This window comes from Sciurus vulgaris (genome assembly GCF_902686455.1).
Source record: "Sciurus vulgaris genome assembly, chromosome: 16".
Taxonomy (NCBI): domain Eukaryota; kingdom Metazoa; phylum Chordata; class Mammalia; order Rodentia; family Sciuridae; genus Sciurus; species Sciurus vulgaris.
The window spans coordinates 26,605,962-26,620,652 of record NC_136477.1 but is presented as its reverse complement, the minus strand read 5'-3'; the positions used below and the strand labels follow the sequence as shown (position 1 = coordinate 26,620,652).

Below are 14,691 nucleotides of genomic sequence, written 5' to 3'. Positions count from 1 at the left end.
AAACCCCAGCATTTGAATAAGAGTAGATAGCCAGTGGAAATGAAATCACCAGCAGACTACCAATAATCCTAGACCATGGACCAGCAACAGGAATCAATCAAGGAGTTCACTGGGTGGTTCTAGAAACATTAGTTTTTTCCTCTGAAAAATAATTTACATTGCGGTAAATAGATAAACAGGGATATCTGTTGGTCACAGTCCCTGGTTGGCTCTGGTATATTATCATCTCTTTTCACTTAGAGATCACGTGGATATAAAGCATTAGTGGGAAGGCCTGGGATGCAGGAACAAGACATTTCCTTGTCTTTTCTATTTACTAGAGACTTAACGTGAAATGCTCTGTCATTCTAAATCAAGAAGGGGGACTCACGACACTGTTCACGTAGCATGGCAGATAGTAAAAGCTTTTAGTTCCTTATGGTGGCCATTTAAAGGGAAGACATAAGATGGAAGGGGAGGAAGTGAGGGAGAAAGAAGGGGCGGGGAGAGAGAGAGAGGAGAAATAAGAGATATTCCTTTGGAGAGGGATAGAAGGTGTGAAGAGAGGAGAGACAGGAACTGATAACTCTATGACTATGGAGGCAAGTGGACTCAGCATTATTTTCAAGCCCCACAGGGACTCATACCACTCTTGATCTAAAAGGATCAAGAACATAAAGCAGTGTCTCCTGGTCCCCTTCTTTCAGAAAGCAGAACTATAATCTTCAAGAAAAGGAAGGATGGGAGAATTGCTGTCTGGCATAGGAAATGTGTAGATACAGTGAAAGTAGAAATCCTCCAAAACTGGTGGTGTGGTGGGGGGTGAATGGACACGCCTGGGCTCAAGGGCCTGTCACTGAAGAAGTCACTTTAAGACACTGGTTTGAGTTCATTCTTCCCCACAGATAAAAGCATCTTTGGCTTGAGGATTTCCCAGGCGGAGGATAACTCTAAAAACACAGCAAAAAAGATCCCACCTCTGCCTGGTCTCCCCACACTTACAGACTTAGGAAGGACCCAGTCAGGGCAGCTCTCCCAGCTGCCCTGATGCACAATGTCAACACAAGACCATGATAGTTTACCAGTGTCCCACTGCTCAGCAGAATCACAAAGATAATAAAGCTCTCAAACCAGCTGTGTTTCACTATTTGGTAGCAGGTTTTCCGAAGGTTCCACCAAATGACCCAGGGAGAATTTCTCCTGTCCTTGCTACAGCAGGGAAAGAAGCAACGCAGACCTGAAAGGGATCAGAAGAAGCACTAGCATTAGGATCTGTAGTAAACTGCATTAATAGGCCCAAATATTCGCTCCTCCCTGTATTGACATCTCTTGTCCTGTGGCCTGGTGTTCCTCCCATTGAAAAGGTAGAATCTCCTTCCAACCACCTGAATGGACTCAGTCAGGTAACTTGCTCTGGCCAATAGAATGGAGTGGGATTCATGGTGTGCCAGTGCTGAGCCTGGGATGTGTATATTTCCACTTGCCCTCTTACACCATCTCCATGAGGAAGGTATGTTCAGGCTATCCCAGTGGTTCTGGCAGGAGGATGATAGACATGTGCAGCAGAGCCCAGTGATCCAGTTGAGCCCAGACCAGATTAGTTGATTCCCAGACAGTATCACTCACATGGAAAGCCATACAACATCAGCAGAGATATCCAGCCTAGATCAACTGAATCATGCAGGTACATGTTCATTATTGTGTGCCTCTGAGGTTCTGTGGGTTGCTTATTATGAAGCAGTATTTTTGGCACTCATACAGATTGTGTCCAAAGAACTTCAAGAAATGAGGTAAGGATGACCAAAGGCTTTGTGGACCACCCAAGCTGTACATGAGAGAACTGGATCCATATTATCGAGATGCCTACAAAGAGCTAAACATTTGTCCCAACACACAAAAACCTTTAGCATGGATCACATGGTGCTTCTCACCTAGTCTCTCCCTTCTCTCCTCCAAAATTCTGATGATCCTGACTTCATGGTGATGCCAGCATTCCACTCCTTTCCTCATCATCTTCCCAAGGCACTATGAGGTCTCCTCACTCTGCCCCTTTTTCCCTCCATCTTTCAGAACATCAGTAGGGTAATTTTCCTAAAAGACTATTTCTTCCTATCTTTTATCCCACTACTCTGTCCTTCTAGCCTCTCCCTTTCTTCTCTGTCTCCACTGTTGCCACTCTGTACCTTCTTCAAGGATCAGGCCAAATGAAAATTGGGAGAACTATAGTCTCCTGGAAATCCCTAGTCTGGCCCCTGTGAAGTTTGAGAGCTATCAAACCACCTAGAATATAATCTGAAACCCCCTCTTGGTGTTCCTTCTAGTCCCAATTTAATCCCAAATGGATGGAAAAATTTTTAATTTTTAGATTCATTTGTCAATTTGTTGTCACTTGTTTATTGACTGATTGACACACTTGTCAAATTCATTATTGGCCAGATTCTTTTTCCTATACTAGATATACAAATATAATACAAATATATAATTATGTTTACTCATTTAATACAATAATCCTTTGCAGTAGATGCTATTATTATCTTCATTTTATGAATGAGGCATAGACAGGGTAACTAAATTGAATAAGTCACTTGGCTAGTGATTGGAGGAGTTAGAATTTGAGCTTAGGCAGTCTAGATCCTGAGATGAAGGTAAGAACCACAATAGCCAAGTTCTTCTCTTGGTCTTCAACTCAACTATATTCTCAAATATATTCAGTACAACGGATGTACTAGGACTATACAAAGTGGCAGATGTAACTTCTAGGGAAGTTTTCTAGAGTGTTTGTCCTTCTTATAGGGCTATGTGAGTGGGGCCCATCTAAATCAAGAATTTCCTGAAATCCCCTCTGCCTGGACCTCATAAGGGCCCCAAGAATCTCTGGATGCCTTCTCTTTGATTTTGTCTCTAAGTAGAAGAAAGGCACCCACCAAAACCACAGAGTTACAAAAACCAGAAATACCATTCAAATACTTTTTTAACTGTATGCAAAAATATGGCCACTTACCTTTGGGCAAACATCTCTCTGGTTTTTTTTTTAGGGGGACCATTCTATTTAAAGGTCCAAAGACATCCTGCAGATCTATAGTGCTACATTCTGATTGAATACTGGTAGCATCAGACTTCTGCACATCAGAAAAAGAAAAGGGGGAGTCATTTACAAGACCCTGTGTCCCCGTGGTAGTCCTAATTCTTCATTATGATTTGTTAGAGATAAAATCAACTAGGTGAGGGCTTCTAGATCTGAAGGGTGTTAGGTTAGATCCTTTCCTAAATGCCCTGATCAGCCTGACTTCAGGAGAGAATTCACTAACTACTCTCCATGGCTTTGAAAATGGTGAGGCATATAAAAACTCAGTACCTCAACCTTTTCCTTCGTACAAATCATAACCATGACAGGTTGCCTAATCCCATTTGGAGACCAGGTAAGGAGAAGACTATTTTGCTGAGACTGTAACTTTTAGCTATCTCAATTTGTGGCATAGTAGACCTAATCCAGTGGTTCTTGTTCATGTTGCCCTGTAAGAGACATTTTGACAATGTCTACCGACATTTTTAATCATCCCAACAGAAGTGGGGGATGCTATTGGCATCTAGTGAATAGAGGCCCAGGATACAACTAAATATTCTACAGTTTACAGAAAATTCCATAGCAAAGAATTGTCCTGCCCCAAATGTCATAGCAGCAAACTTGAGAGATGTTCTACTTAAAACTCAATTTGAGCAATTCTATCTGTATTAGATATTTTTCCATGATGGCCATTGTGGAGGTGTGTGGATAAGTCACATGTTCCTTCTGACAAAACCCTAAGAAAATTACCTTTCTGGGATTCTGTATGGACAAATAAGCCTCATCCTCAGGAAACACATCAATTTCCACACTTTGATCTCCTGGGCTGGCAGGTTTCTTGGTCTCTTGGTGAAGGTCGTAGGCCTGACACAGAGAAGTCCAGAGTAGAATTAATATTCTTTCTGGACATTTTGATCGAGATGAAATAAGTTTGAATTCTACTTGGCTTTCTGTGTGTCATAAGAATAGTTTGTGACATTACTCTCTTTTAAGAAACTGCCCCTGGAAGAGCTCAATGTGAAATAATTCTGGGAAATCTACTAGATAAAACAGATAATCAAAATCATAAGATTCTGTTACAAAAACCCACCAAATAGTTCAGAGGTGAAGGGCACATGAGGATTTGGTATACTTTAAGTTTAATGGCCAAATAATAAATTATTTAATAAATGGTACTAATACTGATTGCCATTATAGAGGAAAAATAACATCCATAACATGTGATAGTTTGATATAAAAATAAATGAGAATATTGAGAAGAAAAATTTGGAAAATAATATTTTTTATCCTTTGGGGTACAGAGGGTTTCCTTAGAAAATAGGAAGCAAACATGCATAAAGAAAAATATATAACCACATAAAAATAAATTTGGCTCAATGATCTGAAAGTGTATCTAAAAATAATGCATAAAATCACAACTGAGGTAAAAGTTTCATTCTATTGAAGGGTTCCTGCAACTATGATGATGATTTAAGAATTTCACCACTTTGGCCACGTGTGATAACACATATAAACACATACACACATGTATGCATGTCCTCAAATATACATACATATACACAAAACAGGAGGTTACACGCCTACAGACCAGATACCCAACAGAAATGCAAAGTCATAGCAACAGGTAATGGTGCCTAAAAATGCCCCATGTAAGGAAAGGAACCAGAGGGGTCTATCTGCAGTGGGGTTTTGGGGGTGAAGTTCTTGCAATCATGCAATCTTGCAATTAAGGAAGAAGGCAAAAAAAAAAAAAAAAAGAAAGAAAGAAAAAGAAAAGAAAAAGAAAACCTGTACCAAACAATCCTAGTTACAATAATACAAAGTTGTCCACCTCAGAGAAAGAAGGAAGTACAACCTAAGAAATAAGAAATAAGACCTGCTCAAAAGTACCCACAGTTCAGTGACCGGATCTGCAATATGCTTACTGTCACTATTAGGCAAGAATCTCAGGTTGGTGATAGAAGTGATGATTCTGAAATGGATGCCCCAGAAGGATCTATTGGAGACAGTCATGGAACTTCAGCAGTAAAGACTGTGACAGATTCTCTCACTAAAGATGAACTTTCAAACTAACATTCCAAAATATATAACATCATCAGTAGCCTCCCCCCAAAATAAAAACTGACAGTGAACGTACTTGAGAAAATATGAAAGCAATATAATAATGTAAAACTGCCTTTAAAATTAGTAAGTTTAGAATTTTATTTTAAAAATGCATAGAATTTCACACTGAATGACAATGTGAGGATCTCTGTGGATCTCCTCTGCAGGGACTAATAGTGGTGAAAATTTAAAAAATTTTTGAAATCTCTGGAAATTGTCCTGAGAGCATATAGTACAGGACAACACACTCATTTAAGAGACAGACATCATTACCCTATGTACATGTATGATTACACGAATGGTATGAATCTACAACGTGCACAATCATAGAAATGAAAAGATGTACCCCGTTTGTGTATAATGAATCAAAATGCAGTCTGTAAAAATAAAACATAACTTTAAAAAAGGAAAAAAAAAAAGAAAATATACTAAAATTCAGTAAGGATGGCAGAAGTCTACAGCATTGGAGCCAAGAGGTTCTTTCTCCTTCCCACTCTCAACCCAAATGAGGCAGGTGTAGCCAAGAATATGATTCCCTGACCCTCAGCTCCCAATCAAGGGATACAATATCTTATCAGGAGTAAGGTCACAGTACTTTTCATCTCCTCTTTCAGTTGACTAGTCTAAATTCCTGTGGACTGTGGTCAAAAAGTTAGCTCCCCTTTTGTATTCAGCCCCCACACATAGGACAGAGACTTGACCCTTGAAGGAGCAACCTGAGGAAACCGGAACACTGATCACTCTCACTCCAGCTTGCCTGTACAGAAGAGGCTTTGGGGTCGACTGGAAAAAAAAAAAACTGACAAGAAGAAAGGCTATTGCCCCTGCTGAGTACTTAGAATAGTGACTCAGAGATTTTTCCTGGAGTGCAAGGAAATCCATAAGAAAAAAGAGCTCCAAAGCTCTCCACAAACAAACAAACAAACAAAACCCCTGACTTTATTTGAAAGAAAGTATGAGGAAGTTCAAGCCTATGGACATCTTGAAAACAATGGAGAAGTGGAGATTTTGGTAGTAAATAAGAAACTGGTAGTTTTTCTTTATTAAAGGCAACAAACTAGGTTATCAGGTTAACTACAGAGAACTGTGGAAAAAAAACATTAAAGAAGAGTCTTTTGGGGTAAAAAGAAGAAGTCAGTAACTGTCCTTAAATGCTATCTCTTCCTGAATTTAAGTGGTTCACAATGTGAGCAATTCATGCCTGACAGCATCATCAAAGATAATAGAGCACTTATGCAGAAATCAGTTCAGCTTAAAATCCAGATGTGGTACCAGATGAGGCAGGTGACTTAACAGAGATCATAGAAACAGAGCGTCAATGAGCGCCGTAATAGAACAAGAGTCATCTTTGACTGAATGTGTACATTCTGGGTTATACTCTCTGAGGAGCGAGGCCAAAAATTTCACATTGTGTGTGTGTGTGGGGGGGGGGGGGTTACAGTTTAAAAAGGGAATGACCTTCACTAAATTAGTTTAGCTAAGGCACCAAATAAGTAAAGCAGAGAGAAGAGAAAGGGAACTCTGTTCTGGAGTTGCTATAACTGGTAAATGGATGAAGTTGGAAAATGTCCAATGTTAAGCAAAAATTTTAAAATACAAAAATCAGGAAAATGTGACCCACACATAAGAAAAAGGCAGATAACAGAAGTTGCACATGAAAGGGCAAAAATATCAGAGTTAACAAACATTGCAAGATAACCATTAAAAATATGTTTAAAGAATTAAAATAAGTCATTCATAAAGAAAGGATGCTGTGATAACAATTATAATTAAATACATAATATAAATAAACACATAAATTAAAATTTTAAAAACAACCAAATTCTGGAACTGAAAAGCACAATAACTAAAATAAAAAATGTATTAGAAAGACCAAAAGTACACCTGAACTAACAGAAGAAAGAACCAGTGAACTCAAAGATGTCAATGAAGATATGCAATTCAAAGAACACAGAGAAAAAAGAAGAAAAATAAATAGAGACTAGGACTCCTGTAGCTCAGGAAATTATAGCAAGAACTGACAAATGGGATGACATCAAATTAAAAAGCTTTAGTACTACAAAGGAAATAATTTACAGAGTGAAGAGACAACATACAAAATGGGAGTAAAATCTTTGCAAACTCCTCTTCCAATAGAGGATTAATGTTCAGAATATATAAGGAACTCAAAAGAATTAACATGAAGAAAATGCCAGGTGCAGTGGCACATGCCTATAATCCCAGCAGTTTGAGAGGCTGAGGCAGGAGGATCACAAGTACAAAGCCAGCCTCACATCCTAGCGAGACCCTAAGTAACTTAGTAAGACCCTCTATCTAAATAAAAAATAAAAAGAGGATGTTGCTTAATGGTCAGCACCCCTGGGTTCAATCCCCAGTTAAAAAACAAAAACAAAAATAAAACTCCAAAATAATCCAATTAATAAATGGGCAAATGAAATGAACAGATGCTTCTCAAAAGAAGTAGTACAGGTGGCTAATTATTATATGAAAAAAATGTTTAACATCTTTGGTTATGGGGTAAATGAAATCAAAACTACATTGAAATTTCATCTCGCCCAAGTCAGAATGGCACTCATGAAGGATACAAACAATAAATGATGGTGAGGATACAGGGAAAAAGAACTCTTCTATTTTATTGGTGGAAAATGTCAATGAATGTAGCTACTATGGAAATCATTACTGAAGTTCCCCCAAAAAACTAAAAATGGAACTACCATATGATTCAGCTATACCATTCCGCAGTATATATTTGAAGGAATTAAAGTCCGCATACTGTTGAGATACCTTCATACCCATGTTTATCTTGGCTATTATGAATAGCTAAATTATGGAATCTGGGATTAGTGCCCTTATTTTTAAAAAGTCCACAGGAACTTGTTTGCACCCTGGTGACTATGGGTCACCAAAGAGAGGGCACAGTGAAAAGGTGCCACTTATGAATCAGGAAACTGACCCTCACCAGACCTGAATCTGCTGGCCCCTCAAAGTTGGATTTTCCAGCTTCCAGGACTATGAGAAATGAATGTCTATTGTTTAGAAGCCACCCAATCTGTGACACTTTGTTACAGTAGCTTGAATAGACTAAGACCCACCAACAGCCCTCATCTCCCATCACTTCTCCACAAGACTGGTCCTTTGGAAGACTGGTCCACGTTTGTTCCCATACCTGTCTCTTTTAGAATTGTTGATCACTTTACTTTACTTTCCACCCGCTCTTCCCTCACTTATTGGCCAATTCTAGTGCTACATTCTTACAGGGTTCAATCAAAGGCACTTTCTTGCTGTTGTCCCAGCTCATTCTGATCTTGCTCCCCTCTGAACTCTTCTGACACCTCCCATTGTGTCACATGTGGAGGACTATGACTGAAACCTGCCGTCAGATATGCACAGGGACCTAAACGGGCAGCACTACATTTTATACTCTTATTATTCCTGCACGGTGCTTCTTAGAGCAGCCAGAGGCAGTTGGATGGGGGTGGGGCAGCAGGCAGCCCACACGCGCCAAAGAACAACCAATCAGACAATGACGTCTGGCAATACCCAGTCAATCAACTTAATCCTCAGCCAACCCCAGGGGGACACTAAACCCTCAAGCCTTCCCCCACCTATCTCGGACTACAAAAACGCTGCCACATCAGGACCACATGCGACTTTCCCAGCCCTTCCCTCTGGCCGGCTGGCCAATCTCGCCCAAAATTTGATCCCAATAAGGCTTTATTCAGTTACTTTTGGTAGGACTCCTTTTTGGCTGCCCTCATCCAATCTTACAGTGCTCAGAACAGGGCAGGCAACAGGAGTTTTGGGATAACTCTAGCTTTGTACCACCTCAGTCAATATATGAACCTTCATACCTGTCTTTCAGCCTCAGGTTGTGTGATGGATGGTACATTATTTGCACCTGGATATTCATCATCATCTTCTTCCTCTGCAAGTGGGGCCAGCCAAGTCCCATCGTGCCCAATGCTTAATGCCTTTTGTGCAGAGTTTAGTACACCAAATTCCTCCCGGGCTTCTGATTTCCTTTTCATATCTGTGGTCAGAGGAATAATGTCCTTGCTCTCTGCATCAGAGTCTGCTGTCATCTCTTCTAGCTTTGGTAAGTTCTGCCTCTTGCATCGCTTGCAACAGAAATGCTGGAGAGTGTGTATCACAAAAGAAAAAGCCCGGCGGAACCGATCAAGGGCTAACTGCACTTTAGTTTTCCTAGCATCTCCTTCTGAGATTCCATATCTCTCTTCATTGCTGAAGGAATTGAGCAATAAAGCAATGAAGAGGTTGAGCACCTAGGGCAGGGGCAGGGCAGATAAGGAAAATGGAAAAATTAGCAAATGCAAAGGTATAATGAGTTTCCCGAACAACTTTTCCCCAAGACTCAAGAGTCAAATGAGAGTTCTGTGTCTTGCTCTCTCCCAAGAAAGTTCATCTATAAAATGAATAAAAGATTGAGGAAGGCATAGAGTCTATAAGATAAAAGAGAACTTGAAGTTAAAGGATGCAAATAGCCAAATCCAGCTAATCTACATGTAAGCAACAAGTATGTGCAGACCCTGGTCAGGGTAAAGGAGATGAGATAATCTTCATGTGGCAAAAATAGAGAGTACATGGAACTTAGGGGTCAGCTGGATCACAAGCTTGGATTTTTTGCTGGACTTGTCCTCTGGGATATGGATCAGATATCCAAGACCTCTATGCAGTCCTCCACTGTTGGCCCAATGGAGATGAGTTGAGATGATGTATTTTCTACAGACTCCTTAGACCCTGCTCCTCTAACCTCAGTAAGGCATTGGGGCAGCACCAGCAGGGTCTGGATCAAATCTGTAACTCTTCCTTTGAAGCACATGTCACTTTAAATTTAGATCACTGGATATCTACCTACTTGGCTTTTGCTTATACTTATCCACCCTTCAGTTCAAATTCTCCTCTCTTTGTCTATGTCCTCTTGCCTCTTAAGTGGACTTCTCAGGGGCCATATTTCTTCAGAGCCTTTTTTGATGTTCTTTCCCCATTCCCATTGGTGATATCCTGCTCTTTTGAACTTCTGGATCGTTACTGTCTATGAACATCATTTATCAGGCTCTTGGGATAAAGAGATCTTACGGAGATAATCATATGTGCATATCAGCTCCAACTGGATTCTGGAGAGCTTGTGCTCAAAGATTTTTGTGAGTCTTCTGTCTCTTCATACCTGCACCAATGTGTGTTTTATTAGCCTCTTCATAAATGTCAATGCTTCCAGCAGCGAGGAACGGCCTCGAGCCAGGTTACATAATAAGCATAACAAGAAGTTTGAAAATAGGTTAGGGACCAATTCTGACATGAAGGTGGGTTTGTTCTCTTTTCACTCTCCTTTCCGCAGTGCTAGGATCTACCTTCCTTTGTTCTAGGTTCTCATATGGTCTCATAATTTCATGAAGTATACAGCTCCTCTAGGAGTTAAGGTCACAAAAAGGCCCAGAAGAAGTAAAGGGACCATTTTTCCCCCTCATACATACTTTTAAGAAAATATTTTTAATTGCAGGTGGACCCAATCCTTTTATTCTGTTTATTTAGTTTTATGTGGTGCTGGGGATGGAACCCAGTGCCTCACACGTGCTAGGCAAACACTCTACCACTAAACCACCACCACTACTCTCATAAATACTTTTAATAACAAGAAATCCTTCCTACGTTTCCACTGTGAACATCTCTTTACTTCTTACCGATCAAATTAAGTCACAAACCCTTACCTCGGCCAACCACTGGCAAAGAGACTATGACTGTCTTAGAATGATCACTTGAAATACATGAGGTACTGGAAGGTCTTTCACCCCATAGGCCCTTTGTCAAGATGATTCGTTTCATGCTTATTCTACTTTCTTCAAACCAAATTCGAAAGATTTTAAAGATGTATTTGTTATTATATTTAGAATTATGATTGTCACTAGCAAAGTGTTGCGAAAGAAGCATTTGAGAGAGACACATTTTCCCCTCTTTTTGAAAAAAAAAAATCTAAGAGACTCACCACGAGTTTTCCTATTATTAAGATCAAGACAAAGACAATAATGCACAGAGGTCCATCAACTTCTTGCATACACGCCCACATGTTTTCGATCCATTCCCCACAGAGGATGCGGAATACCACCAGGAAGGAGTGGTAAAAATCCCCCATGTGCCAGCGCCGCATACACAAGTCTCCAGGAGAACAGAGGTGTTGACTCTTTTGGCAACCAAATTTAGAGCCAAAAAGCTGCATGCCAACTACAGAGAAAATAAAGATCACAATGGCCAGGACCACAGTCAGGTGTCCAAGAGCTCCAACAGAGTGGCCGATTATCTTAATTAGTGTATTTAAAGTTGGCCAGGATTTGGCTAACTTGAAGACCCTCAGCTGTAAAAAAAAAAAAGACAACAAACAAAAATGGAAGAAAATCCTGTTAAAAATCAACTCCATTTGCTCATCTATAAAGCATATGATATATTCCTAAATCACAGCACTTATAACTTAAAAACTTAGTTCCAAGTCAACTACCAGCTTCCTGTCTCTTTGCCATTTAAAAATAGAAATATTTTGTTCTAACTTACTTTACAGATAAAGATTTGGGGTTTAAAATGGCAATTGAACATACATATTTATTGTATAAAATCAATGTTTTTAAATTCTATCTAATATACCAGGTGTCGCTAAACTCAGGTCTCTGGGCCAATTGTAGCTCATCATCTGTTTCATGTACCTGAGACAAGGATGTCCATTCTCAATGTAGTACTGGAAATACTAGCCAGAGCAGTCAGGCAAGGGAAAGAAAAAAGGCCATCCAATTTGGAAAGGAGGGGGTTAAATTGTCACTGTTTGCAGATGACAGGCTACAGACAAGCACATCTAAGAACACTCCACCACAAACAAACAAGATTATTTGAAATAGTGAACAGAAGTTACAGGATACAAAATCAATGTACACAAATCAGTAGAGTTTCTAAATGTCAATAGAAAATTATCTTTTTAAAAATTTCAAGAAACAGTCCCATTTATAGTAGCTATAAAAAATAAATAAAATACATAGCAATAAATTTAACCAAGGTGGTAGAAGATTTCTACAATATAAATTATTTTAAATGTTGATAAAAGGAATTGAAGAGGATACAAAAAAAAAAAAAATGGAAACACATCCCATATTTCCATTCATGGATTGGAAGAACTGATATTGTTAAAATGTCTATACTACCCAAAATGATCTACAAATTCCGTGCAATCCCTATCAGAATACCAATGATATTCTTTGTAGAACTAGAAAGAGTAATCCTAAAATTTGCATGGAACCACAAAAGACTCAAAAGAGTTAAAGCAATCCTGAGCAAAAAGAACAAAGCAGAAGGCATTACGCTACCTGACTTCAAAATATACCATGAAGAGTTAGCAATCCAAACAGCATGGCGGTGCCATAAAAGCAGACCAATGGAGTAGTGAACCTAGAAGTAAATCCGTGCATCTACTGCTAATTGTTTTTTTGACAAATCAGCTAAGAACACACATTGAAGGACAATCTTTACAAAAAATGCTATAGGGAAAAGTGGATTCCTACATGCAGAAGAATGAAGCTAGGTGAATATCTCTCATCATATCCAAAGACCCAAACTGGATTAAAGACTTAAGTGTAAGATCTGATACTATGAAAATACCAGAAAAACAAACAAACAAACGTGGGAACACTTAGGACACTGGATTAGGCAAGGGTTTTTTTGGACAAGACCTCCAAAGCACAGGAAACTAAAGGGAAAAAAAAAAAAAAAAAAAAAAAAAAAAAAAAAGAAAGAAAGAAAAGATTACATCAAACTAAAAAGTTTTTGCACAGCAAAGAAAACAATCAATGGAGTGTAGAGATGACCTGAAGAATAGGGGAAAATATTTGCAAGCTGTACATCTGACAAGGTTAACAGAATATATAAACTCAACAGTAAAAAACAAATTATCTAATTATAAAATGGGCAGGAGATCAAAAGGGACATTTTTCAAAAGAAGACATACAAATGGCCAACCAAAAATGCTCAGCATCTCTAATCATCAGGGAAATGCAAATCAAAACCACAGTGAGCTGTCACCTCACTCCAGTTAGCACTGCAAGCACTGTTACTCTGCCCTAATTTTGTTCTACCTAGGTGGTCTAGCTGGATTTTTACCTGACCCTACTAGTGCTTATCATTGAAGACAGAAGTTCTTTAGTTGAGCTGGCTGAAACTAGAAGGATCCAAGAGAGCTGGCCAGAGTGACCCATCTTCATACTGAATGACACCTTCCCCCAGCACCATGACAATTGGCAATGACCCTGACGACAACCAGAAAGAATCATAAAAGGAGCAAAAAGAGGTTGGTGCCTGAATTTCCTGAAAATCTCTGCCCATTCCCATGAATTTGCCTTTAGTCACCTATCCCTTCCCCTCATTTTTCAAAATCCTATACTTATAAACTTCCAACCCCAAAGGGGCAGGAAGTTGGTTTGCAAGTTCATCTCCTTGCTTCTATGCTTGGCCAAGAATACAAGTCTCCTCCCCTGCTCAGTGGGTGCTCATTCTTGTTATTGATTCTATGATTCCACGAGGAAAAAATACCCAGCCTTTGGGGTCAAACTTGGTAACATTATCAAAAAGACAAGAAGTGCTGGTGAGTATGTGGAGAGAAGGGAACGCTGGCACACTATTGGTGGGAATATAAATTCATACAATCACTATGGAAAACAGTATGGAGGTTACTAAAAAAAAAAAAAAAAATAGAACTACTGTCTGATCCTGCGATCCCACTCCTGGGTATACATTCAAAGGAAATGAAATCAGTTTACTGAAGTGACATCTGCACTCCCATTTTCACTGCAGGGCTAGTCATAAAAACCAAGTAAATGTGTAAGTGACCATCAACTAGCAAATGCATAAAGAAAATGTGATGAGGTGTTCTGAGACAGCACCTGTGGGCAATACAAATCCATGGGCTCTACAGTCTACACCCCCATTGGTGAGTCCAGATGTGAGGGTGTCTGCCTCAGAGTTCAATGGCAGAAGAGAGTTTTGCAGGGTCATATAAAAAACAGGGAGCAGAGTCTTGACCCTGGAAAACACAATTTTTATATCCAATCACCTAAAGGTCATCTCAGTGGGGAGACAGAATAGGACTTTATTTGAGAGAAGACTCCCTGAGACTCCCAAGGCTATTACGATTTTGAGTGTCCGGAGGAGTACAAATGTTATTCTAGGGTTAAAATGAATTAAATTTTAGTCCAAGTTAGTCACTGAATTTACTCAAGACTCTTCAATATGGACAACTATGTTAGGCAGTGAAAGATCCTTACCACTCTGAAGGAACGCAAGAAGGACCCCTTTGAATATATGATTTCTGCAAAACTCAGAACAGCTACGATGCTGTCAAAAATGTTCCAGCCTTGGCGAAAGTAGTGGTAGGGATCAAGTGCAATGATTTTTAGGCACATTTCTGCTATAAAAATGCCACTGAAAACCTGTAGTGAGAGGAAGAAGGAGAAAAGACACACTTTTAAGAATGCTCCACAGGAATTGCAGAGGTTACA

General features: G+C 39.4%; 1 protein-coding gene across 1 annotated transcript in view; it reads right to left on the bottom strand.

Annotated features, from left to right (window-relative positions):
• The window catches only part of SCN11A (sodium voltage-gated channel alpha subunit 11), a gene marked incomplete at both ends in the record, with an annotated part of 95,600 nt that overhangs the window by 27,142 nt on the left and 53,767 nt on the right, over positions 1–14,691 (bottom strand). Inside the window, 6 exons of the mRNA XM_079116159.1 lie at positions 1,062–1,216; positions 2,981–3,098; positions 3,794–3,907; positions 8,998–9,429; positions 11,148–11,513; positions 14,458–14,622. Of these exons, the coding sequence (XP_078972285.1) occupies positions 1,062–1,216; positions 2,981–3,098; positions 3,794–3,907; positions 8,998–9,429; positions 11,148–11,513; positions 14,458–14,622 (1,350 nt within the window). The remainder of the gene's footprint in view (positions 1–1,061; positions 1,217–2,980; positions 3,099–3,793; positions 3,908–8,997; positions 9,430–11,147; positions 11,514–14,457; positions 14,623–14,691) is intronic.